Genomic DNA, 25,790 nt, shown 5'->3' with positions numbered 1-25,790 from the left:
CAGGAGGTGTATGGATGATGTAGGAGCTGTGATTTTTTTTTTGCCTAGTGTTCACAATGGCTCTGATACCATAAAGAAAAAAAAAATGAGAAGAAAGATAAATAGTATTTCTGATTACAATGAACGAAACGTGAACACTAGATATCTTAAGGAGGATACAAGAAGGGGTATTTAAACAAGATTACATGATATAGTTGCATATCAAGGAGATATCATAAATCCCATGAAATCTGAGATAAAGGGATATTATGAATCCCGTAGAATCTGAAATATTCGCAGATTTTCTGAAATATTCACAGATTTTATTAGGAGTCCATAAAATCTGCTTTGTTGGCATATATGTTCCTTAGATTTTTTTTTTTGAATCAATAGGCTTTGATTTGTTAACATATATGGTCCTCAGATTTTTTATTCTGACTATAGACTTCGGATCTTTGACGCTCAAACTTTATTGTGATGATTTGCCTTGGATCTTCGATATTTAAATTTGCAGCGGGCAAAACTGTCAACGGTTTGATGAAATTGTCAACGGTTTCCTTTTGAATTAGCTACTGCCTGAAACCGTTGATGTAACTGTCGACGGTTTCCTTCTGAGTTTGTTTCTGCCTGCCGTCGACGGCATCATTCTCATTGAGTGTTTTGAGCTGTGATGCATTGCTAATAGTACTTCCGTCAGCTCCTAAGTGAAAGGAGGGTTCAAAAGTGTTTAGTATTGTTCGCCGATGCTGATTGCTCCCGGAGTATTGTTTGCTGATGCTGATTGCTCCCAGACTCTTTCAACATTTTCCATAAATGATTATCTATCTTCTAAACTTTTTTGCAAATTCCAACAAATGACGTTCATCAGCATTCACACTATCAATATCTTTTATGCCTACTGTTTTCTTAATTTGTTCTCAAGGAGTTTTTAGACTTCGCTCTCAATGCATAGGTGTCGCAACTTCCTTGCCCTTGACTGACAGGATTGGAGGTGGAGTTGTTGCGTGATTCTGTAGTCTGTACCACCGCAGAATCCCTGTTTTGCTATAAAATCTCACCCAACATAGCCTCCATTCATCTTCAAAGGCCAATAATTGTTCCATTGGGACCATTCCCTCTTGGGATGGGACACTGGGCTGTGGCGATCGCACCAACATTTGTTCCCTCCGAGTGGCTGGAATTGGAGTTTATGGGAGTTCGACATGTCTTGGCCTCCTGGGACAAAACCTCTTCATTCCTAAAGCAAGGGCAGCATCAAAGAGATACAAATTTATCAACCTACTTTCACTTCTGAAATTCAAATTCATTAACCTACTTACAAGTTACAAGATGACTTTCACACACTATTTATAATAAAACCTCCGACGATGAAATTACACATATACCCCTAAAATACATGGAATTACAAAGATAACCTAGGATACATAAACTACAAACAGGCCCCCAAACACACATAATGATTAAACTAAATACATAATAAACTATAAACTAAACCCAATAATCCTTTGGCTCAATTCTTCCTAATTATTCTCCAACATGGATCTTCTTTAAGTCTTGCAATGATGGGGGATCAAAAGTAAGAAGCAAACTTGGATTCTTCTAAAGCCAATGGTTGAGTGATATAAAAAACCAAGCTCCATTGGCAGTACTATAGACTTGAATTGAGAATTAGCATCAATGAACATATTAGGGACGGCAAACTTAACAATAGGATGCTTGAGAGACGCTGGATGTCTTCAAACACATGCATTTCCTTGCTTATAGTGTCTTCAAGTTGAGAAATTGTGATTAATTCTGTGTCTTTTATGGTTGGTAGTGCGGGCTTCAAAATGATCATCTTACCATTATACTGGAAGACATACATGTTCTCATGTCCTTGAGTGATGCTCAAATTATAAGCCGAGGGGGGCCAAGGAATACATGGCCAATATTCATGGATATGATATCACACGAAACATTATCAAAATAAGCCCCCATTTGCATAAGGTTCAAACATCTTTCTTAAATATGTAAGGTAGTGTTATCAATCCAAGACATCTTATAAGGCTTTGGGTGAGGTTTTGGGTGAAGTTGCATACGAGTGACTATTTGTACAAACCATGTTCATAGGGCATCATCCATCAATGATGATTTAACAAACATTTTCTCCACACTTGAGAAATGTGTGGAAAAGCTTGTGTTGGAATTGGTGTATTCCCAATAGGGGGGGTGAATTGGGTATTTTAAAATTTTCTTCCTAGGTCAACTGACCAATAGCAGTATAACACAACCTAAGGTCGTCTAAGCATTCCCAATAACACAAATAAACTATTGAGCAAATATTTAACCTAATAAACCAATTTTAGTATTATCAATCATTCAATGCATATATATAAAACTATTAAAGCAATAAATAATAACATGTAGGTGCGGAAAATAAATTGTGGAAAAATAAAAGCTGCACTAGATATGTTATTAGGGTTTAGCCAATACTGCCTACGTCCCCGCCTCAAGCTCACAAGCAAGAGGATTCCACTTTGCTCACTTGTGGGTGGAGCGACACCGTTTACAACACCTTACAGGCTGGTGTACCTAGTTCTCCTAACCGGGTCTGAACCAGCCCGATGCTCTCCTAACCGGGTCTGAGCAGGTCTGGGACTATTCACAGGGCTAGTCTCCCTCTTCCGACAACCCGTCGGGAATACGATCAGTCAGCACAAATTTTGTGTACAAATTATATGCTTCTTACACTAAGCAGATGTGTACAACAATATAACTCAATACACTTAAGATGATATGAATTAAAGTTCAATGTGAGTATGTGTATTTTTCACTCAAAAATATTTCTCAATAAGTACTGAGTGTGAAAAATAATTTTCTTACTAATAAAGAGTAAGAGACCTTCCAAGCAAAGATATTAAATGCTCAAGGTACTCTTTTTTCAATATGCCTAGAATTTTCTCAAAGCTAGTTTTTCAAATAAAGCTTAGAGGAACTAGGATTCTTGCTCAAAAATAATTTTGCAATGAGAACAAGTGAGCTCTTAGAATCTTGCAATGGATGTGCAAGGATTCCCAAGTTAGAATAAGGTTTTTCCCCAAAAATATTTATCAATACAAATATATGGGAGAACCTTTTGGCTTACACTCAAGGATGATTTTCAAAATAAAACCGGAAAGTGTATGCTTTGGATGAAGAATGAATGCCGAAATAAAATCTCTCTTTAAAAGATTTTCAATGCAATGAGTATGGAGAGTATAAAGGAATAAAAAAAATCAAAAATATTTTTAGAGGATTTTCAATCTAATCTCTTGTTTAAAAAATGGAGGGGTATATATAGAGTCTGAGGGAATTTTGACTGTTAGGGACATATTAGGGATTTTAGAATTTGTTTAATAAAAAATTAACCCTAATTACCACTGTAAAAATGCGCCAACCCGAGAGGTTCGGTTGTCCGGTCCTTAGGGCCAGTCGCCCGAATAGACACAAAGAGTGAAAGTAAATTTTTGGGTTTGGGTGCCTATGGGTGAGTCCGGTTGGCTGAAGCCAAGGCAATTTCCCAACCTTTGTAGGTTTGGGTGCTTGGTTCATGGTTCGGTTTGCCGTGCCTCACAATTCGGTCATCCGGGGCCTTTTTGAACTACAAGTTTGGTCGCCCGGCGACAGTGGAAAAGTCAATGACCAGGGTTTAGTCGATCGTGGAAGCTATGTTCATTTTGGTTCGATCACTCGAGGCTTGGTCAATTGTTGACCTCTAGCCAGTTCGGTTGACCGAGGCATTTTATATTGCCAAGGTTCGGTCGCCCAAAACATCACAAAAATGGCCTTTATGTCCTGTTTGGTCTCTAGTGCAATTTCAACCCTAGCGAAAAAGCATGTGGCATTCAAGTGTAAGGGTCATGGTTCCTATTGTCATTCTATGGCCTAGGCTTTTTATTAAGCCCAAAAAATCCAACGTCGGTTGACTTGCCTACGGTATATTGATTTCCCTATGGTCAGACTATGACCTTTGAGCTCATTCATATCATGCATGCCATGTATTATTACAGACCCAATTAAAAACAACAATGCATTTACAATAAAATACATATGTCTTCTTCTTCTTCTTTTGCTCCTCGGATTTGTCATGGAATACGCTAGATGGTATGGTCTTTATGTTCCTCCTAGCTTCCATCTCTTCCTTATGTGTGCGCTAAAGTATTAAGCCTACTTCAAGCATTGAATACACACATAAGTAACTTGCGGTTTGTTATTATCAAAACCAGGGATCGGACTCAAAGAGTCAACAGCTTGATATTGTGCCTAAGCTATGATAAATGGCGTTCTTTTTTCCAATTATTTGTCGCCATATTGCTTGATTTGTACATATATATAAATATATATGCACACACACGCACACACTACAACTTTATATCACGAATATCCCTTAACACAATTTGCCCTCAATTCTCAATCTGATCATGCAAAACCACAACTTTGACTCCTAATTTCTCAAAAACCACCTTCAATTCACATGTAGTCTTGATTGTTGTGCTGCATTGAGACAATTTCACTTAGAAAATGCACAAAATGCAGCAATAAAACTTGATCCTCAGTGTTGGCAGTGGCTATTTCTTGCTTGTATCAAATTATCATGCTTACTTGCAAAATAAAAGATCCACTATCAAAATATCATGCTGCAGATGAAAATATCATGGAAGAAACCCAAAATATAGTGGCTGAAGGCAATTTCTTGTGAAACTGGCAGTTGCAAGGGGATTTCGGCAACTTGTCTCACGCATGTTGCTAGCACATGAGTCACCGGTTTCAACTTTCTGGCCATGAAATTTTGGGCAAAAGGAGGTCAGGGGATGAGGATTGCAATGGTGGTGGTGGTGGTGTGATATGAAAATGACAGGAAGTTTAAGTTCAAGAGGGGCCGGCAGCTGGAGTTTTTTTGGCTTGCCTGTGAGGGTCCTTTCGTGGTCGTGCGGTGAAGGAACTTTAGGGACTAGGGTTTTGGGGGGTTTTATTTTTGTTGGTGTGGACGGTGTTGTAAAATCTTGGCTGGAAATTATGGTTTCGAAAAATGGGGACATGACTGAATTTTGAAAAGTGTTCAGAATTGCTTCTCGATTGTTCGCTGAAACTTCAGAAAAAAGAATGAGAAATCAGAATCAGAGATGGAATGAAGAGAGAGAAAAAAAACAGAAGAATACAATAAGAAGAAGTAGAAGAAGAAGAGGAAGAGGAAAGACAGAACAGAGAATAAGCAGAGCAAAGAAGAGAATCAGTTCAGAAGCTGAGCAGGGAGGGAGAGAGAACAGAAGAAGTAGAAGAGGAACAAGAGGAGAACCTGCGAGAGAGAGAGAGAGAGAGATAGAGGGGAAGAAGAAGGAGAAGAAGAAAGAAGCAGCAGCAAAGAGGGAGAGGAAGTTATAGAACAGTGGGGAGTAGGAAGAAGAGAATAAGTGAAGGAAAGAAGAAGAATGAATGGGAAAGATGGGGGAATTGAAATTAAAGAATGAGATTTTGGTTGGGCTCTGATACCAAATGACGCATGGGCAGCATCAAGGATCTGCAGCCATGGGAGAGATTAGAAGAAATTGATGAGAGGAAGGAAGGGGAAGGGAGGGATATGAGATACAAGGGGAAACTCATGTTCACTTCTCAAATTCAAATTCATCAACCTACATACAACATGGCTTCACACGCTATTCATGAGAAAAGCTTCTAACAATGAAATTACACATATACCCTAAAACTGCATGGAGTTACAAATGTACCCATAGAATATTCAAATACTACAAACAAGCCGCCAAATAGTCATAATATTATACTTAACTAAACTAAACACATAATAAACTATAAACTGCACCCAATAATCCTTTGGCCCAATTCTTTTTTATTATTGCCCAACAAGGATCTTCCAAAGGTCTTGCTTCTTGTCCTATATCACCTCCCCTACCTGGTGTGAAAAACTATAGCTGTCAAAATCCGCAGGCCTGATTTGAAGTCTTGATAACCTGCAAAAGAGGAAAAAGCTTGGAGGACCTAGGGGATCTCTCTAATGCTCAAGTTAGAGATGGAAGAGGTGATAGTGAAAAGGCAACAATGTATAGAAATGAGTTTCTAGTCCCATGCCTCTTCTAAGAGCTATCCTTTTATAGAGAGGTTGCCCCTTACAATGACTGTTATGTGTCTTTAAATCAAAAGGAGTTAGATGGTCTTCATTCTGAAGGATCACACCCCTTTACTCTCCCTTCATAATTTTGGAGTTACACTACCTCAATTCCCCCGAATCCCCCCATAATTAGGTTTGTAAGTTTGGCTAGTAGGTTACACCTTTATGCTAAGGTGACCTTTCATTTCCATTGGCCAAGCTTCCTTGACCATTTCTTTATATAGATATTAATTTTTCCCCCACCAAACTATTTTCTATTATCTAGCTCTTTCACCTTGAACTAAATAAGAGAAGCGATAATATATAGAAGGCCAGTTTTTTAAAAAAGAGATGCCATACATGTACTTTTCCTTGTCTAATATAAATGGCATTGTTGCGGGAAAAAATGTGGAATGGTCTCCGATGAACTTTCGGATCTCGATCACCTGAAAAGGGATGAAACAAAAGTGGCTTGGAGGACTCGGGGTGTACTCCGGGGGATCACTCTGATGCCTAAGTAAGAGATTGCTTTAAAGAGGTTGTAAGCAACATTAAAGATGGGTTAGAATGAGATACCTTTGCCTCTTCACGATACCCCCTTTTATACTGGTGAGATTTAACCCTTGGGGGATTTGCCATTATGGCACTCGGTGTGGATCACTCTGGTCATTACAGTGCCGACGTGAATCACTCTGGTCATTATTGGGTTGGCGCCAATTACTTTGTTCCGAGCAATTGACTTGGGCGGTAACTGCCCTCATCAATGCTAGGCTTTAATCTCCCTTATACTCTTGGTGGTTGATATTTTTGAGGGTATCAGTTACCCCCCTTCAGTTTTGAATTTTTGGAGCTTGTTTCCCAAGTTCGAAAGTTGCATTTCTTTTTTTAGCCATTTTCTGATACACGACCTACCCAGCCATAGTCGTTGAGTGGTCAGCTCATCCGAGCCGATATCTCCGCGTGTGTGGCTTGCCGAGCCGATACTTGCCCCAAGCCATTTTTCTGGATCGATGTCTGACTCGCATTTCTTCGCTAATCCGAACATGTTGCGTTGTCGGCTCGTCCGAGCCGATATCCACACATGCGTGGCTTGCGGAGCCGATACCCGCCCCGAGCTACTTTTTTGAGCTGATGTATGACTCGCGTTTCTTCGCTGAGCCAAACATGTTGCATTTCGGGCTCGTCCGAGTTGATATGTGCAAGTGTGTAGCTTGTCGAGCCGATACCCGCCTTTAGCTGCTTTTCTGAGCCGATGTATGACTTTGAGTTTCTTTGCCGAGCCGAGCCGAGTTCGTTGCGCGATTGGCTCATCCGAGCCGATGCTGCTTTGTGTGCGGCTTGGCGAGCCAAATTTGTTGACATGCTGGTTTATCCGAGCCGATGCCTCTATGTTCTCGACATGTTGAGCCGGGTTTTGCTGCCTTGCCGGCGTACCCAAGCCGATAATGCTGCATGTGTAGTTTTTCTAAGCCGATATTTTATCTCTTGATTCGAGCAGCTTTTCGCGGTAATATTCATGCTGACCAGCTCTTTGGAGATACTATGTGACGAGCAGCTCTTTGAGACGTATTTTGTGCAGAGTAGCACTTCGTGGGGCACTTTGTGTCGAGCAGCTCTTCGTGAGTCACTTTGTGCTGAGCAGCTCTCCGTGAGGCATTTTGTGCCAAGCAACTCTTCATGGGGCACTTTGTGTCGAGCAGCTCTTTGTTGGGTACTTTGTGCCGCGCAGCTCTTCATAGGGCACTTTGTGCAGAGCAGCTCTTCGTGGGGCACTTTGTGCTGAGAACTCTTCGTGGGGCACTTTGTGCCGAGTAGCTCTTCATGGGGCATTTTGTGTTGAGTAGCTCTTCGTGGGGCATTTTGTGCTGAACAGTTCTTCGTGTGGCATTTTATGCCGAGCAGTTCTTTGTGGGGCATTTTGTGCCGAGTAGTTCTTCGTGGGACATTTTATGCTGAGCAGTTCTTTGTGGGGCATTTTATGCCAAACAACTCCTCTTTTGGGCTGGTTTTTCTTTGCCTAATGAGCTGTACTCATCTTTTGGGCCGTCTTTTGGCCTAATAAGTTGTGCTCATCTTTTGGGTTGTCTTCGGGTCTAATGAGCTGTGCTCATCTTTTGGGCCGTCTTCTAGTCTAATGAGTTGTACTCATCATTTGGGCTGGTTTTACTTTGCCTAATGAGTCGTGCTCATCTTTTGGGCTCTCTTCAGGCCTTACGATCATTGCTCGTCAGTTGGGCCATACTTGCAGAGTTTCGACGTCTGTCATCATTTCGGCCGTACCTCCAGAGTTTCAAGATTTCTTGTTATTTGGGCCATACCCACAAAGTTTCAAGATCTCTCTCGAGGCTCATGGTTACGTCTGTTTGGTGTCCCATTTATTTGGGATGCGTGTTTACACGGAGTCTTGTCAACATGCGTTTGTTCAGAGTCTGTACGTGATAGGATATGTATCTTCTTGGGACTGCGTGCTTGTACGGGGACTTGTATTATTTCCTCGAGACGCAAACCAATTAATGATTTCACGCATTCTCTAGATGTGTGCTTTTTGGAGATTCGAGCCAACTTTTATTTATAAAAGGCGTTCACTTGCTCATTCTTTCCTTGTCTCGACCGAAAGGTTCCCTTGTCTCTACTAGGTACGCTTCTCCGTCCTCCTTTCTCTTTGTGTCTTTCGTTGCTTTTGTTTGTTTTTCTTTGGCATTGTGTGTGTTATTTTGGCTTTGTCCTTTGCACGTTCTTAATGTTTTTCAAATTCTGTTTGAATGTTTTTCATGTTCTTTATTTCCTTCGAATGTATTCCTAGTAAACTGTTGGAGATAGGCATTGTTGATCCAAATCTTTGAATAGCGTAAGTTGTTTTTCTTTTTGACCTTTTAAAGCTCTGACCCTCATGAAGTCATCTGAGGCTCAGTCCATGCCTCCGACTACTGTAAGGAACACTCGATCAAACCTCTCCCCTGCAAACATGCATACCGTGCGTCGTTTATTTGCCATCCCTGACAATATCCAAATTAGGCTGCCCACCAGCTCTGAGTCCGCTGAAGAGCTAGGTCCCAACGAGATTTGCCTATATACCGACTTCCTTGACTTAGGTCTTAGGTTGCCCTTTTTTCCTTTCTTTTTTAATGTATTTTGTTTTTACAATATAGCTCCTTCGCAGTTGGCTCCCAACTCAAACTTCTTGTTGGTGTGCTTTGCCATTCTCCTCATCAAAAGAGGTCATCAACTCATAGTGCCTCTATTTCGGAGCTACTTTCAGATGAGAAAGCACTCTGTAGAGAAGGATCTATAGTACTTCAATTCCCTTTCTGATTATAAGCTATTCACCCCTGGTTGTTCTTCCATTCATGACTAGAAGTTCTGGTTCTTGTTTGCATCTGAGGAGCTAAATTATCATGGGCCCGCGTCTGGTCTACTCCTCTTGATGGTGACGTTCTTCGCTCTATCCTTTACTTATTGTGCGCGTGCATAGGTTTTATATATTTTTTATCTAACTCTACCCTTTGTTTCAGTCCGGCTGCAGCTCTTGTCTCCCACTCTATCCCCCTTAGAGCAGGCCATCCTTTAGGAGCTGCGAACTAGTGCCCGACAGGGGATTGTCTCCCATGGCGAGTTGCTCAAGGAGCGAGTCCTTATGCAGTGTGGACTTAGTCTTGTCTCCGTAGGTCTTTATGAGTTTTATAGTGTACATACATGTATCTTGCTCTGCTTGATTTTCCTTACCCCCCCCTCTTTTCTTTTTGTAGATATGGACTTCAATCAATACGAGGCCATGATGGCTGAAGCGAAAAAACAAAGGGCGAGTAAGAAGAAGAAGAAGAAGAAGAAGGGAGACTTGCAGGGCGATTCTTCTCAGATGGAGGATGCCGCTGCAGCAGATAACGAGCCTCCTTTAACTCAGGTGATCCCCCCTGCGGCTATGTCTTCTAGGGGACCCATATTTCATGATCCCACCCTTTCTGGTCCCGCTCTTCGTCGTGCAGTGCACCTTGAGAACCTTATGGAGGTGAAGCTAATTCTCCCTGAAAATCTATCTTCCAGTATTCGACACACTTCCTATCAAGTGGCCTTATTGACATTTCTTATGAGTATGAATTTATTTTTTTTAAGCTGCTCACCACTGCATATTGGCTTTGATATTGTTTTCAGCTGGCGACCATGTCTCTAGGTATGGAAGAAAAAGTGGCTGAGATGTACCGGGTTTCTACAGAGTCGAGGGAGAAATATGTTGCCACACAAAATGAGCTATATGAAGCCCGGGCCAATGCTGCTCATCGGGAGAAGGCTCTTCAATAGGAAATCATGAGGATTCGGAATGAAGAGATCCCTGCTGCTGCCAACGCAGCGGTATCAGACTATTGAAACTCCAAGAAGTTATCCTCGATACTTCTAAGACATACCGAGCAGGCTTTCAGAGGTGCTGAGAGCAAGTTAGGAGGATGCATCCCGATCTTTCTCTGACTGGTGTATGCTCATATGGTTATGGCAATGAGAGCCCAGAATCAAAGGAGGAGATGGATGAGACCCAAGAGTTTGAAGAGGAAGGTGGCAAAGGTAGTAAAGTTGGTGATTAGAAAGTCCAACCTGACATTTTATTGCTTTTTCTTTTGTAATTTGGCTTTTCAAGCCTTTGTAACTCGTTACTCAAGGGTACAACTTATGAAATGGAAATTTAAGAATAGTACTTCTTCAACATATCAGAATCCTATGTGTTCTTTATCTCCTTCCCCTAAGTCCTTTAAAGTGCATGCTCTTGGCTTGATCTCTGATGCTATTTGGTATGGTCCCTCCTAATTGGGCTTCAGTTTGCTTGAATCGGGTTCTGTGGGGTTGCTTCGCACCTTCCTTAGGACTAGTTCCCCCACATTGAACATATGCGCCTTAACTCGAGCATTGTAATACCTTGCCACTTTTTGTTGGTATGCTGCGATGCGCTTGCTCTTGTCTTTCCTCCAGGAGATCCAATTATGCTTTTAATTATTCATTGTTGTTCTCCTCGTTAAAATGTCGCCTTCGCCAGGAAAAGATTCCGACTTCTGCCGGGATTACCGCCTCTGCTCCAAAGGCGAGCATGAAGGGAGTTTCCCCCATAGCTGTTCGTCGGGTCGTATGGTACTCCCAAATAATGGACAAGAGTTCTTCTACCCATTTGCCATATGAAGCCTCAAGCCGTGTTCTTAGACCGTGCAAAATTGTCCTATTTATATTTTCTACTTGTTTGTTACTTTGCGGGTGCGCAACAAGGCGAATAGTAGTTTTATGCCCAGGTCAGTGCAGAATTTTCGAAGTGGTCATTGTCAAACTGTTTCCCATGGTCAGTGACTATAGCTCAGGGGATGCCGAACCTGCAGATCACCGAAGTCCATACGAACTTGGTGATGTTGCGCTCTATTATGTGGGCCAAGGCTTCTACTTCTACCCACTTGGTGAAGTAGTCAATAGCCACTAATAGGAACTTCCGTTGTTCCGTCACTTGAGATAACGGTCCTAGGATATTCAGTCCCCATTGGGCGAAGGGACAAGGACTCGTCAGGGGGGAGAGAATACTGGCCGGCAGGTGGGGTATGTTAGCGCAACTCTGGCATCTGTTGTACTGTTTAACCATCTCGATTGCATCCTTCCTCATGGTGGGCCTATAGAACCCTTGCCGTAGAGCCTTGTGAGCTAAGGCTCTGTTGGCCAAGTGATTTCCGCATATCCCCTCGTGAATCTCCTTTAACACATATTCTCCTTATTTGATGCCTAAGCACCGCAGATAGGGCAACGTCAAGGATCGCCTGTACAACTCTTGGTTTATGAGTATGTACCTAACTGCCTTCCTTCTTATCTTCATGGACTGCTTCTTGTTGTCTAGTAAAGTCCCGTCCCGGAGGTACTATATCAAGGGGGTCCTCCAGTCCTCTTCGTTAACTTCCAAGTAAATGGCGTTCTCCTAGTCTGGCTTTGAGGTTGAGGCCAATCTTACCAGTGCATTAGCCTTTGTATTCTTTGCTCGTGGTATGTGCTCTATATTGAACTGAGCGAATGTTCTGATGTACTCTTGTGCCCTCACCAAGTATTTCTTCATCTTTTGATCCCTAGTCTCAAATTCTCCCTTTACCTATTCCACCACAAGCTGAGAATCACTTGAGACTTGAAGTCGAGCCACCCCGAACGATTCTAATAGGCGTAGACCTGCTTGCAAGGCCTCGTATTCAGCATCGTTTTTAGTTGTTGCGAATTCCAGCCGTAGAGCATACAAAATTTTTGAGCCGTTTGGCGCCGTAAGGATCAATTTTGCTCCTCCCCCGGCTCCATTCGACGATCCATCTATGTGAAGCATCCAAACATTTGGCTCCTCTGTTTTTTGGTAGGACTATTCTACCATGAAATTGGCCAGCACCTGAGCTTTGATTGCAGACCTTGACTTGTAGTGGATGTTGAATTCCCCTAACTCAACCAACCACCTCACCATTCTCCCCGAAGTCTCCAGCCGCTGGAGGATTTGTCTCAGCGGTAAGTTGGTCAGTACAGTTACCTTGTGCACCTGAAAGTAAGGTCTCAACTTTCAGGCTACACAGATGATGGCAAAGGCTGCCTTTTTCGTTGTATAGTTGATCTCAGCACCACTTAGAACTTTGCTCGTGTAGTAGATGAACTTGTGTTGCCTTCCCTCTTCTCTAACCAGGACCGCGCTAACCGTATGCGGAGTAGAGGCCACGTACAAGTAAAGGTTCTCTCCTGTTTTTGCCTTTGTCAACAGTGGTGGGGAATAAAGGTAATGCTTAAGTTGTTCGAAGGCCTTACCTTGTTCCTTTCCCCACTCGAATCCTCCTGTTTTCCGCAATGCCTTAAAGAACGATAGGCTCTTGTCTCCTGAACAAGAGACAAATCTACTAAGCCAAGCAATCCTTCTGATTAGGATCTGGACCTCCTTTTTCGTTCGGGGGGCTTTCATTTCCAGCAGCGCCCACAGGGTTGGCTTCTATCCTCCCTGTGTGTCATTATGAACCCTAGAAATTTTCCTACAGAGACACCAAACACACATTTAGAAGGATTTAACCTCATTTGGTACCTACGCAGCAGCTCGAATGCCCCTTTTAAATCCTTGCAATGCTCCTCTACCTTTAAGCTTTTCACGAGCATTTCATCAACGTATGCCTCCATTGTTTATCCCAATAAATCTTTAAATATCTTGTTCACCAGCCTTTGGTACATTGCTCCAGCATTCTTTAACCCAAAAGGCAATCACCCTATAGCAGTAGAGCCCCCTTTCGGTGATGAACGACGTTTTCTCCTCGTTTCCAAGGTGCATACGGATTTGGTTATATCCTGAGTATGCATCCATGAAACTCAAGAGCTTGTGTCCGGATGTAGAGTCTACCAGCTGGTCGATCCGTGGGAGGGGGAAGCCATCCTTTGGACATGCCTTGTTCAAATCTGTGAAGTCGATACAGGTCCGCCACTTTCTGTTTGGCTTCTTTACTAAGACCACATTGCTGAGCCACTCTGGATAACTGACTTCCTTGACAAAATCGGCTTTCACTAGCTTTGTTACCTCTTCGTCTATCACTTTGACCTGCTCCAAAGCGAAACTCCTCTTCTTCTGTTTCACAGGCTTATGATTTGGATCCACCTGTAATTTGTGCTCCATGATCGCAAGGTCAATCCTTGGCATATCATCAGCCGACCAGGCAAAGACGTCTGCATACTCGCTTAGTAGCCGCCTCATCTCTGTTTTCAAAACCTCTGGTAAGCGACTTCCAATCTGGACGCACTTCTCCTGATCACCGTTTATTGGGATGCTTGTGAGATTTTTGTCCGGTGTGCTGATTTGCGGATATTCTCCCTTACCTTCAAATCTTCGACCGTCAAGGTCTCCCATGCCTCTTTCTTACCTTTCAACGCCATCATGTAGCAATTCTGAGCCGCCGTTTGGTCTCTTTTGACCATTCCAACCCCAAGGGGGGTAGGGAATTTCACCTTCAAGTGGTAGGTGGAGGTTATGGCCCTGGCTACATTGAGCGTTGGGTGGCTCAATATAATGTTGTAAACTGATGGTCGATTGACTACCAGGAAGTCCATTATCAAGGTGACTTGCTTCGGAGATGTCCCCATTGTCACGGGGAGCGTTATTGTACCATTGGATGGACCGTGTCTCCTCCAAACCCAACCAATGGGGTGGAAATGGATTTTAGGCGTTCTTTCTCCACTTTTATTTCTTGTAGCACCGACTAGAATATTATGTTGGCCGAGCTCCCATTGTCTATCAACACTCTTCTTATTTTATAGTTGGCCACCAGCAGTGACACCACTAGGGCATCATCGTGAGGCTACTGTACACCCTCCTCGTCTTCTCTATTGAAGGTGATAGCCTCCTCCTGCCTTTGTTTCTTGTAGTTTGGCTCCTTTCCTTGTGTTAAGAGCACCTGTTTGACATACCTTTTTCGGGCACTTCCGCTAGCTCCTTCGCTAGAAGGTCCACCGAAGATTACAACAATCTCTCCGACAATTTGTTCTATTTTTGGTCCTTCCTCAGGTTTTCTTTGTTCACGAACCTCCATTCGGCGGTTCTCTCTTTTCACGAACCCCGACAGATGCCCTCTTTTTATCAGGGCCTTGATTTCATTTTTGAGGTGAATGCACTCCTCTGTATCATGCCTGTGATCCCTGTGGAACTAAAATAATTTCGACATATTTCGTTTATGCGAGGGTGTACGCATAGGCTGTGGCCATTTTACATATCCCTTCTCTCTTATATGCATTAGCATGTTAGTTCGAGGTGCGTTTAGGGGAGTATAGGACTGAAACTTACTTTTCCGTCCTGACCCCCTGGAGCTGTTTTGTAATTTGCTGCTCTCCTGCCTTTTCCCTGTTCTAGAAGCTTCGCCGATGTCTCTCAAACTCTTTTCTTTTCAACTCAGCTCGGTCTCCCTTTGTGTCCATTACTTCCTTTAGGTTGATATATTTATGTGCCCTTACCATTAGCTCTCTCATGCCTCTTTCCCAGTGAGTATAGGAAATCTCTAGGTTGGAAGGTCGTGGTTAAGGCCGCCAGTGCCACCCCGTGATCCAAGTTGCGAATCTCTAGGGTTGTCGTGACAAAACGATGTATAAACTTTTTCAATGTCTCCCTTTCTCTTTGAACCAGACTCATTAGATGGGTTGAGGTTTTAGTGATCCTGTGGCTACTGATGAAGTGCCCGGTAAACTGCTGTTCCATCTCAGAGAAGGAGTTGATAGATCTTGGCTTCAAGGTCCGGTACCACGCCCTGACATTACCTTTAAGGGTGGCGGCAAACGCTCGGCCCATGATGGTATCAGGTGCGCCTTGCAATTGCATCAACACCTTGAAGGTATCCAAGTGATTAATTGGATCGGTCGAGCCTTCATACCTGCCGAAGGTTGGCATTTTGAACTTACTTGGCAGCGGGACCTCCATCACTTCTTTGGTGAATGGAGGATCTGAAGACTTCAACAAGGTATCTGCACAAGATGGGTTGGTTCGAGCCTCTTTCATCTTTTCTATTTGGTCAATCTTCTTGATCCTCTCCTCCAACTCGCTTAATTGTTGCTCATTGAGCCCTATGTTGGTCGCATCTTCCACCTTTTTGGCGGGGTTGGTTTTTCCATTGCTATCCTTCTGGTTCGCCACTTTTTCGCGTGATTCGGGATCAATTGGTTGATGGTGGGGAGCAAGCTCTTCATGACCCCTTTGCTGTAGGATCATGTTGAACATGTTTTCCATCTTCTTTTGGGAAGCTGCCATGTCCTCCATTTTCTTTTGGAAGGCAAGGAACTCCCCCCTTGTCACTCTTGAATGATCTCCGAGCGTAGAGTGAATGGATTGGGGTGATTGATCACCCGCAGCAGACTTTGACCTTGAATTGTTGGTTGTCATGACTCAAGGATCAATGATCAAAAATAAGATGAAAACCTCTCAGAAGCGTTCCCACAGATGGCGCCAACTGTTGCGGGATAAAATGTGGAGTGGTCTCCGATGAACTTTCCGATTTCAATCATCTGAAAAGGGATGAAATAGGAGTAGCTTGGAGGACGCGAGTTGTACTCCGAGGGATCACTCCGATGCCTAAGTAAGGGATTGCTCTAGAGAGGTTGTAAGCAATAGTAAAAATGGTAAGAATAAGATACCTTTGCCTCTTCGCAATACCCCCTTTTATACTGGAGAGGTTTGACCCTTGGGGGATATACCATTATGGCGCCTGGCGTGGATCACTATGGTCATTATTGGGTTGGCGCCAATTACTCTATTTTGAGCAATTGACTTGGGCGGTAACTGCCCTCATCAATGCTGGACTTTAATCTCCCTTTGACTCTTGGTGGTTGATATTTTTGGGGTATATTAGGCATCAAAACCAATTTCCTATGCAACACATCATAAATGATTGCTAGAATCTACAAAACACAATTGTAGTAGTTTTGATCAAATTTATCAATACTTATGACCATTTAAATGCACAAAATCAAGTGTCGAGATCTTTCTCTTGAAAAAATCCGATATACTAGCTAGGGCTTCCTATCCTTCTCTTTTGTGAGGGCCTTTCAATGGGGCTTGCTTCAAGTCTTTGAAGAATGTTGTGTTCTAGAGAGGAGAGGAAAATAGCGTTAAAGGTATATCCAAACTAGAATCAAACCCATCAAAGACTCCAATTTGGTTTAAGTTTGTTTGCTTTTCTTATCAATTCCATATGTAGATTAAGCAACTGACATTCTATTTTAAGTTGTAATTAATCCTATTTTTCTAAAACCCAAATAATTATAGTCAATGTAAGCCCAGATAAGGAAGTGGCTTCCATAATGATCATTTGCTTCTCTCTAATTTCATGATGGAGATATACTCTTTTTTCCCCTTATTTTGTATAAATACAATGGTATATAAAATTCTTATCATTGATACTCTCTAGTTATATAGGTATTGAACTAGGCAGTAAAGTACTCCTTAGCATTACCACTATGAAGTATCTGAAAGGAAAATTAAATTTAGTCTTTATTTCATAACAGAAGGGACAAATATATGAAACAACTCATAATGATCCTTTATTAAATAAAGACAAGTCAACCTTGAATAATCATCAACAGTAGTTACAAATTACCGAAAAAGTCAACTTTGACACAATTCGACTGGGAACCCGTAACAATGGACTAACATAAAAGGGCTTACTTCTCGTTTATTGACTTGGAAAACAAATGGAACACGATGATGTTTTCTCGACTTTTAAGATGCACAGTCAAGAGTGGACACAAATCTCAAAGTAGGAACTAATTTATGAAACAACTCATAATGATCCTTTATTAAATAAAGACAAGTCAACCTTGAATCATCATCAACAGTAGTTACAAATTACCAAAAAATTCAACTTTGACACAACTCGACTGGGACCCCCAAACAATGGACTAACATAAAAGGGCTTACTTCTCGTTTATTGATGTGGAAAACAAATGGAACACGATGATGTTTTCTCAACTTTTAAGATTCATAGTCAAGAGTAGACGCAAATCTCAAAGTAGGAACTATTTTTTATTTTTTTATTTTTGCAAAGCTCAAAGTAGGAACTATTTTTTTTGACTTGTCTAATGAAGGATGACCAAGGCAACAATGGATTTGGAGTGACATAGCAGCAGTAGTGCAGGCAATACAAAGAGTTAGTGACTCAAAGTAGTGAAGTATACTAGTCTCATGTCATTCGCCAATCCATCTTCATCTTCAAATCCTAAATGATGAAAGAATAAGGAAGGATATTAATGAACAATTCATGGATTTCGTAATCTTGCTAGCTGATGTGGGATTTAAGGGAAACTTTTGAATATACAAAATAGAAGAAAGAGAGATTGAGGAAATGGGATCTACTATCCCTATTAGTGGACCCATTAGCAAGGATAACACAAGGTAAGATTTCAGAATACTAGAGAGAGGAAAAAAGAAATTAGTTATACTTGTCATATGATGAGTAGTGGCTGAATCTATAATACAAGGATTAGCGAGAGAAATATTGGATGATAAGAAAGTTGTAGGGTTACAACAAGAGATGCAATGAAAAGAGAAGCTTGGTGGGATGCTTGATACTACTGGAGCTTGGAATGCTCTTTCCTTACCATAGATACAATATGCTTATCCCTGCTTGAGCTTGAAAGGGTGGAACCAGTGGTGGATGCATTGGTGATGTGTGATGTTTTACCATGAAGATCCCAATACTGCTCAAACGCATGTCCTTGTCCTTAATGAGTGCACTTGTATGGGGGACCACAACAATGTCCATCCTTTCCACCATGATCACTCAAACCACCTTGAGAACTTCTGTGGTAACTTGGTGGAAAACCAAAATCACTTTGTATAATGGAAGCAGTCTTCTCAACGCCAGGTTTGAAGCATCAGAAGCAAGGGTTGAGGAATGTGTACTGGAGCAAGCACAAAGAACGTGAGAATAAACATCAGCAAAGGATGGCAACTCTGCACCATCAAGCATCTAGGACTGCCTTAAACTTGAATATCAAACACACTAGGACCTGAACTGTTATGGGTTGCAGAATGCTAATTTCCTCATGGATGCACTTTGTCTCTCCAAAGTACTCTATGAAACCCTTGTCCAATGTTACATAGAGTGTGGAATGTTCCAAAATGGGAACGGGACCATAGTACGACACATGCTGTAAAATATGGAACCATAGGGGTATACTTGTATAAATATATTGGTGAAAAATATGGAATACTTGTTATATATTTTAGAGAGATGTTGAGATGTTTCTAAATCCAGAAGAGATTTTCTTTACTGAAATGGGTTAATAATGACCAAAAATAGAATTACCATGCTATTGTTCCCCACTTTAACTAATAAAAGAATATGTTATGCAAAAAATATTGAATCAAAACTTTGGATTGTTAGATTTAGCATTTTGGAACAAAAATGTACTATGTTTCAGAATGATTGTATCAATTCTCAGTTCGCTAGGGTGTTAGTGTCTTTTGGTAATTGTGCTGCAGTCCCCTAGTTGTAGTTAAAAATCTCCAGGGATAGATCGTACATATGTGAAATGTTACTTGGTATATATGGGTTTGACATAATTCCAAATCTCCTTGCGTACATCTAGATGCATGAACATTTGTGCCATATGGGTTCTATTGAGTTCCACAATATAGAGCCAATTTATGCATCTTCCTGATCCATATTTCTTTCTTTTGTCGTCAGTAGCCTCAGATTGAAACAAGTGCTTAGATTTACCTTAGCCTGTCAAATAGATCTTAATATCCTTAGACCACTGTGCATAATTCTTTCCATCCAACTTCTCATTTGTTGTTTGCGGCGATGGTGAAGGGAACGTATATTTAGGATTCGTGGACTCTACATCAACACTTAAAAAATGAGATCAATGAACATGGTCAATGGAACAATTGGAACAACCACAAACAAGGTGATAACTGAAACGACCATGAATGAGTTACGAACAAACTAGCATAACACCACTATGACCCAAGAAACTGGCAGACAACCCTAAGGATAGCAGGCAACAATTAGCAAAGCACCATGAGTGAACTACCAATAAAGGTAGGATCTTAGAACAAAAGACATGATGATAACTCAATATGTGGAGTAGGGAGATTTTCAAGGCATTTGGGAAGAAACAAGAGCAAAAATAGTGCTCAACGAGCTCTCACACACATATTTGTTAGAATCTTATGATTCATGATTCGATTCATACGATTCATGTCAATTCCACACCAAATTGATTCGAATCTTACTAGCAAATCTAAAATCAACTGAATCGTTGTTGGATCTATCAATTCACCCCGTGAATTTATTGAATTGATTTGAATCTATCAATTTACATGATTCTGGACCTATCATATCCCGACAAACCCGATTAGTTTGAAACCCCCAAAGTAGCATTTCTTTCTTTTTTATTGCTTTTGTTTTTACATGATTACCTTCCATTCCTTGTTTACCTTAGTTTTATGCTTTTAAAAGGAGAAAATAGAACTTTGGATCTTATGTTACCTTCACAAAACCATTCTTCGCTCTAGGAGTATAGTGCTCTACCATTGAGCAGAAGGACGGAACACTCACCGGGTAAGGTGGTACTCATGTTTTGTTGTGCTGCTAAGATTTAAAAGTTAATTCTTTTAGTGGTTTGTTCAATTATTATCATTTTTTTAGGTTAGCTATTTTTAAAAATTTTTAATCCACTAAAGAATATGCATGAAATATTATTTTTTTCAATTGTTGATACACACCAAAAAGTTCAACTTTTTTATGAGTTTTTCTTGATTCGTTCCCTTAAACAGCATAAAGTTCACTATTTATCAATATTTCCTAACTTATCCTTTTATTTTTCATTTATTTAGGGAAAGCATACACATGAAATATGATTTTTTTTATTATCAAAATTTAAATGTATTTTATTATTTTGCTTTTTTTTTTTTGCTTGTTGATTGTATATATACACGTGCCACTTAGAATTGATTTTGGAAAATTTACTGAATCTTACAATTCAATTTGATTCTTGATTCTCCCAAAATTAGAATTTTGATTCATGATTCAAATTTTGATTTGACAACTATGCTCACACACTAAAGGGATTTTTGAAATTTTGAAATAGAAAGGATGTCTGGGAGTTTTTCTGAAGACCCCCTAGCGTTGTTTCTGGTTTGGTGATGTGGATGATCCTCCTATACTGGCACATCCTCGTAGGATTATGAGATTTAGGGTTTGGTTTGTGAGCAGCTATGCACTTGGGGTTAGGGTTGGATCTTGCTCCAATACTGTGTTGAAGTATACGATAAATTGGAAGATCTAATCACAATGTTAGGTCTCTCCCTCTATCTGTTATATATGCCAAGTACATGACAATCACAATAATAACTTTTCTAACTTTTGCTTACTAACATAACAATAACACATGGTGATAATGCTAAATGAGCAGTAACACCAATGATTAGATTACCCAGACTTTTTCCTCTTTTTGTAATTTGAAGTTTTTTTTTTCGTGAAAATAAATTTAATAAAAAATTTATATGACAATGTAGTAATTAATGCAAGAATTGTAAGTTAGATATGACACAGTAGGCCTACAACAATTCTATTTGGGTTCATTGGGTATGAACTAACTAGACTAGAGTTGCCTTTTCCCTCCTATTGAATTAGCAAATTGCAATTTGGAATGTCCATTTCAAAATGTGGATCATCAACAATTTGGTAAGTGATTTTCAATGTTCCAGTGAAATGTATAAGAAAAATGTAATTTCACTATTTTTATATATATATATATATATATATATATATTTATTTATATATTATTGGATTGTTTACAAATGTGCTAATTAAATAAAATAAGAGGAATTGAATTGATGAGGTCTCTCAAATTGACTCTCCAAGACACCATGGCACTGTATTTGCCTTTTGTTATATTCTATAGTGGATTTAGTTTGTAAACTCTGACCTCATTCGCATTCCGCAGGGATCCACAGTCCAGGTAATCTTGAAGTCAGGTACCATTTGTATTTGTATCCTGGCAACATACCATAATTGAGTTATTTTCAAAATTAGTATGGAAGATGCATTACAAATGAAAGCTGTTAGGATGATTAGGGAACAGAGAATTCTGAAGACTATAGACCCATTGTTGTCCACCCCTTCCCTGGACGAGGCTGCCCTTATTAGAATTATGATGGCTACTGAGTAGCAGAAGCTATACAATCGTGCTATTCGTCATGGGTGAAAAAGTCATGGGCACCTTTGTGGGCCATTGTGGCTTGCTAACTTTTCAAACTCATCTGCTCTCTCTTCTTTCTCCTCCAGTTATATTATTCATTATTTTTTTTAAAAAATAATTTTGAAAATAATAAAAAAATAAAATAAAATTGCAGCTCTCCCATTCCCAATCTGTCCTGACTCCTAACACCCAACAGTGGAAGCTCTTCACTGCCATGGTCGGAACTGTTTGCCAAATGTCCACAGTTCAAGAGAGCAGTTGTGGCTGCTGCTTGGAGAAAGCCTTGGCTGAAGGCAAGCTTAATGGCATCTACTGATTCTTCTTCTTGGAGGGGAAAAGAGCTGCTGCTGCTGCCCTCCTCACCGTTGACACCATTAATGCCGAGGGGCCGAGATGACAGCTGCCTCCTTCAAGCAATATTTCTAGATTAATTAAAAAACAGCATGAATACACACACACACGCACACACACAACAGAAAAACAAAAGCAGCAGTTTATAAGGGGGGAGGGCAGCATGTGCTGGGTACAGTGGTCATGCACCCGTGATTCTTCCCATGAAGCTGTCCTGTGTCTTTCAGCATTTTTGGATGCTATATGATCAATATATTTGTTATCTGTGACCCCTAAATAGGGGGAACTAAGATGAAGTTGCTCATAAAATTCAACAGGAGGATGAAATAGAGAAATATTGTTGGAATTGTGTTATCATTTAGTTCCCTGCTATCAATTTAAAAGAAAAAAAAAATGGGTTACAAGATAAGGCTGACCAAGCTTTAGTTTAGAAAATGGTAGCTATGGTTTGTGGACCATCATGTTTGGCTGATGCATTTTATTCATCTTCTTTTTGTCTATTATTTTGGTTTATGACACCAAATTTGGTGATTAACAAGGGCCAGGATAACGTATCCCCGGTTGATAGTTTTGTTAGTGTGGAAATCAATACAGAATTGGTGATCTCTGCACAGTTCATTGCAATATGAAAATCACTGACAGAATTTTTTCTGAAAATTATAATCCACAATTCAGTTGTTTCTTGATGTCTATATGTGAAATTCCTCACTCCTCACTGTGTGTGCACGCTTTGTCTCTTTAATTTATTCCATTTTATGCATGTTGAAAATTTTGAATGTAACAGTGATTATCAATTTCCCAGAATCTCCAGATCTTTCACTTTTGATTCAGAACAAAGGGAAAGGCCCTCTCTCTGTTGCAATTTCTGCTCCTGATTTTGTTCACCTAGAGAAAACAAGCATTCAACTCCAAGAGAAGGAAGACAAAAAGGTACAGAGTCATTTTACTCCATTGAAACAAAGATGAATGGGTTCTCTTTTCTCATTGAACTATTTGTAATCGATGTAATTAATCTAGCTGGGCTTTTCTTATGGCTGTACTAAATGACTGATGTCCCTCTGGAGCAGTTTTGGTATAAAAAGCATTAGATCAATATTCATGTTGGTTTAATAAACTGGATGTTTGCAACTTTGCCTGTGGACGAGAACCCACATTTTTCAAAAAGTACAAGGAGGTGGTGGTCTAGGAATAAAGGGAAAATGAACAACAGGTTGTGATTTTTAACTGTCTTATCCTAGGAATTATTTATTATGTTGTTTTAAACTCTCAGTTTGTGCTGCAGGCACAGGATTACCCTTGTAATGCCGACATGAGTACTTATGTTGGAACAATTATTATATTTATTTTCTGAACAAGCTTGGTCTCTTTCAGTTTCATTTGATTCTTTCCTTTTCCATTAGTGTAAAACAAACTTTTTTTGTGGCAAAATTAAGCCTTTGAATTGCACCCCACGCCCCACCCACAAAAAAAATTCTTATTACTTCATTTTGGAGAGAATAATAAGTGCTGGGAAAAAAATTTGGACGATGCAGGTGAAGGTTTCTATTGGAAATGGTGGAGCTGGCAGTGGCACGATTATTCTGAACGCGGGAGATAGTAGTTGCGTTCTTGATTTCAGAGATCTGTTTGGTCACAATACCAGGAAGGAAAGTGAGTATATCCCAAAGCTCACTTACACTAGCTTCCTTACACGAACCCCCTCAATTGCGTTTGTCTTCCTTGCTGCTCTACTATTAATGGTGTCAACTTGGACATGTGTTTGCTTCCGACGAAAGCATTTTCCCACCAGTGGCTCAAAATATCAGAAGTTGGACATGGTGGTTCTTCCTGTTTCAGGGGGGGTTGAAGCTCAGTCTGAAGTTAATGATGGATGGGATAACAGTTGGGGTGACAGTTGGGATGATGAGGAGGCACCGAAGACACCCTCAATGCCCGTCACTCCAAGCCTCTCATCCTCGGGGCTTGCCTCCCGACGGTTGAGCAAGGAAGGGTGGAAAGATTAGTTCCCTTTTTTCATTTTTCTGGATCATGTTGTCCAAAAATTGAAGATGGTTGCCTCACGGATGACGCATGAAGACAAGGGGAAATTTGGAGGGGAAATATAGGTTTTGTATTGAACCAATTGTCTGTTTAGCTTCTGTGGTTCTTCTTTCCCTTCCCCTAGCTATGAAATTTTTAGAGAAAAATGCATCTTCTGTGTTTTGATCCAATTGCCTGTTTGGCTTCTGTGCTATTGGGATCCTTGTCCTAGCATGAAATTTGTACCTTAGGTTTGTGTGGATTTTGATAAAATGGTGCTTCTTTCAAATTCACAGAAATTTAAATTAAAGCCCGATATTCATGTTCTCAAACACTATCTTTGCAGTCAAATAATCAGCTTGAGTGAAGCCACATGCACGTTAATCAATTTGAATGATTACTTGGACTGAATCGCTAAGGTGGAAGCTTTGAAGTTTTATTAAAGCCTTGTTTTGGAAAAGATCTAATAACTTTTAATTTTTAAAAATTTGTAATCTTAAATTGACTTATATTATTAATATATTTTACCATTCTAAGGGAACAAAAATGTGAATTTCATTCTTCAAACACGACTTCATTTCCATGTGCTCGATTTGGGAAGTGGAATTAAAGTAAGAAAAGAATTGGGGTAGAAATGGACTCAAGGTAAGAGCATAATTATTGCTGGAATCTCTAATGAAATGAGGAAAAATCTATTTAAAAAAATATTTAAAATATATGACTTCAATTTAACATTTTTCTTTTTTTAGAAATTTTCTTCATTTTTAGTTCATATTTTTTTTAACATTTTAAATAATAATAAATATATTTTTGTTTGGATTTTCTTCATTTTAATGTTATTATTACATTGTTGTTGTTGGTTTCTTGTTATTTTTATTATTAAATAATAATAATTTTATTATTCTTAGTATCATTTTATTCATCATTGTTGGTGTTGCTTATTACTATTATTACCACCACTACTACTATTTTTTTTTATTTTTCGATACAGTGGTGTTTGATGTCCTTTAGATACTTGGTTAATCTATTGAGATAACAGACCCGTCCCTATTTTTTTTCACTTAAATATCAATGCATTATCTCAAAGGAAAAACTATAACCTCAAGACTCAAATTCTGATCCATTTAACTAGAAATGTCTCGAGTTTACCGCTTGAGGCACTCTTAGGAGGCTATTACTACTACTATTATGATCATCATCGGCGGTTAAACGACTGAGATATATTCAGCTAAATTGGTCTGATTAAGTGAAACGCAAGAGAGAGTGAATTATGGGATCAAAATTTCATAGAAAATTATTTTCCAAGTGCATTAACTAAGATATTTTACATAAGCAAATTTATAAGAACACCTAATCAAATCACACACTCAAGAACACAAGCAATTTCATTGGTCAAACAACCTGTCCAACACTAGTGTTTTGAAAACCATACAAACAACTTATTTGAAAAGCGCACACATATGATACAACAAAATAGCTAACCTATATCAAAATTTTATTTTACCGAGAATTATAATTATCGTTACCTTATGTTGAGAGAAGTTTTGAATTTGAATTTGTATTGAATTTGGATAAGATTTAATAATAAATTATATTAAAAATTATTCCTGTAACT

The 25,790-nt window shown here is 40.0% G+C and overlaps 2 protein-coding genes across 4 annotated transcripts in view; both read left to right on the top strand.

Annotated features, from left to right (window-relative positions):
• The window catches only part of LOC131157751 (uncharacterized), a 37,768-nt gene extending 13,261 nt beyond the window's left edge, over positions 1-24,507 (top strand). For 2 of the 3 annotated variants that reach the window (XM_058112107.1, XM_058112109.1), the window contains 2 exons: positions 22,941-23,086; positions 23,689-24,507. In XM_058112107.1, the coding sequence (XP_057968090.1) occupies positions 22,941-23,086; positions 23,689-24,159 (617 nt within the window). In that variant the 3' untranslated portion in view covers positions 24,160-24,507. The remainder of the gene's footprint in view (positions 1-22,940; positions 23,087-23,688) is intronic. The other variant, XM_058112108.1, reaches the window with a different exon arrangement.
• LOC131157752 (uncharacterized) lies at positions 9,613-10,800 on the top strand. The gene is made up of 3 exons (XM_058112111.1): positions 9,613-9,761; positions 9,847-10,106; positions 10,250-10,800. The coding sequence occupies exons 2-3, from the start codon at positions 9,849-9,851 to the stop codon at positions 10,394-10,396; spliced, it is 405 nt and encodes a 134-aa protein (XP_057968094.1). The 5' UTR covers positions 9,613-9,761; positions 9,847-9,848; the 3' UTR covers positions 10,397-10,800.
• Positions 24,508-25,790: the final 1,283 nt, after the last annotated feature.

The sequence above is a fragment of the Malania oleifera genome, chromosome 6 (genome assembly GCF_029873635.1).
Source record: "Malania oleifera isolate guangnan ecotype guangnan chromosome 6, ASM2987363v1, whole genome shotgun sequence".
Classification (NCBI taxonomy): Eukaryota; Viridiplantae; Streptophyta; class Magnoliopsida; order Santalales; family Ximeniaceae; genus Malania; species Malania oleifera.
This window is presented reverse-complemented; position numbering and strand designations above follow the sequence as displayed.

Bases quoted from the DNA above. Each gene is read 5' to 3' on its own strand.
- LOC131157752 (XM_058112111.1), top strand. From the start codon at position 9,849: ATGGACTTCAATCAATACGAGGCCATGATGGCTGAAGCGAAAAAACAA. The intron at 10,107-10,249 runs GTGAAGCTAATT...TATTGTTTTCAG, and splicing joins ACCTTGAGAACCTTATGGAG to CTGGCGACCATGTCTCTAGG.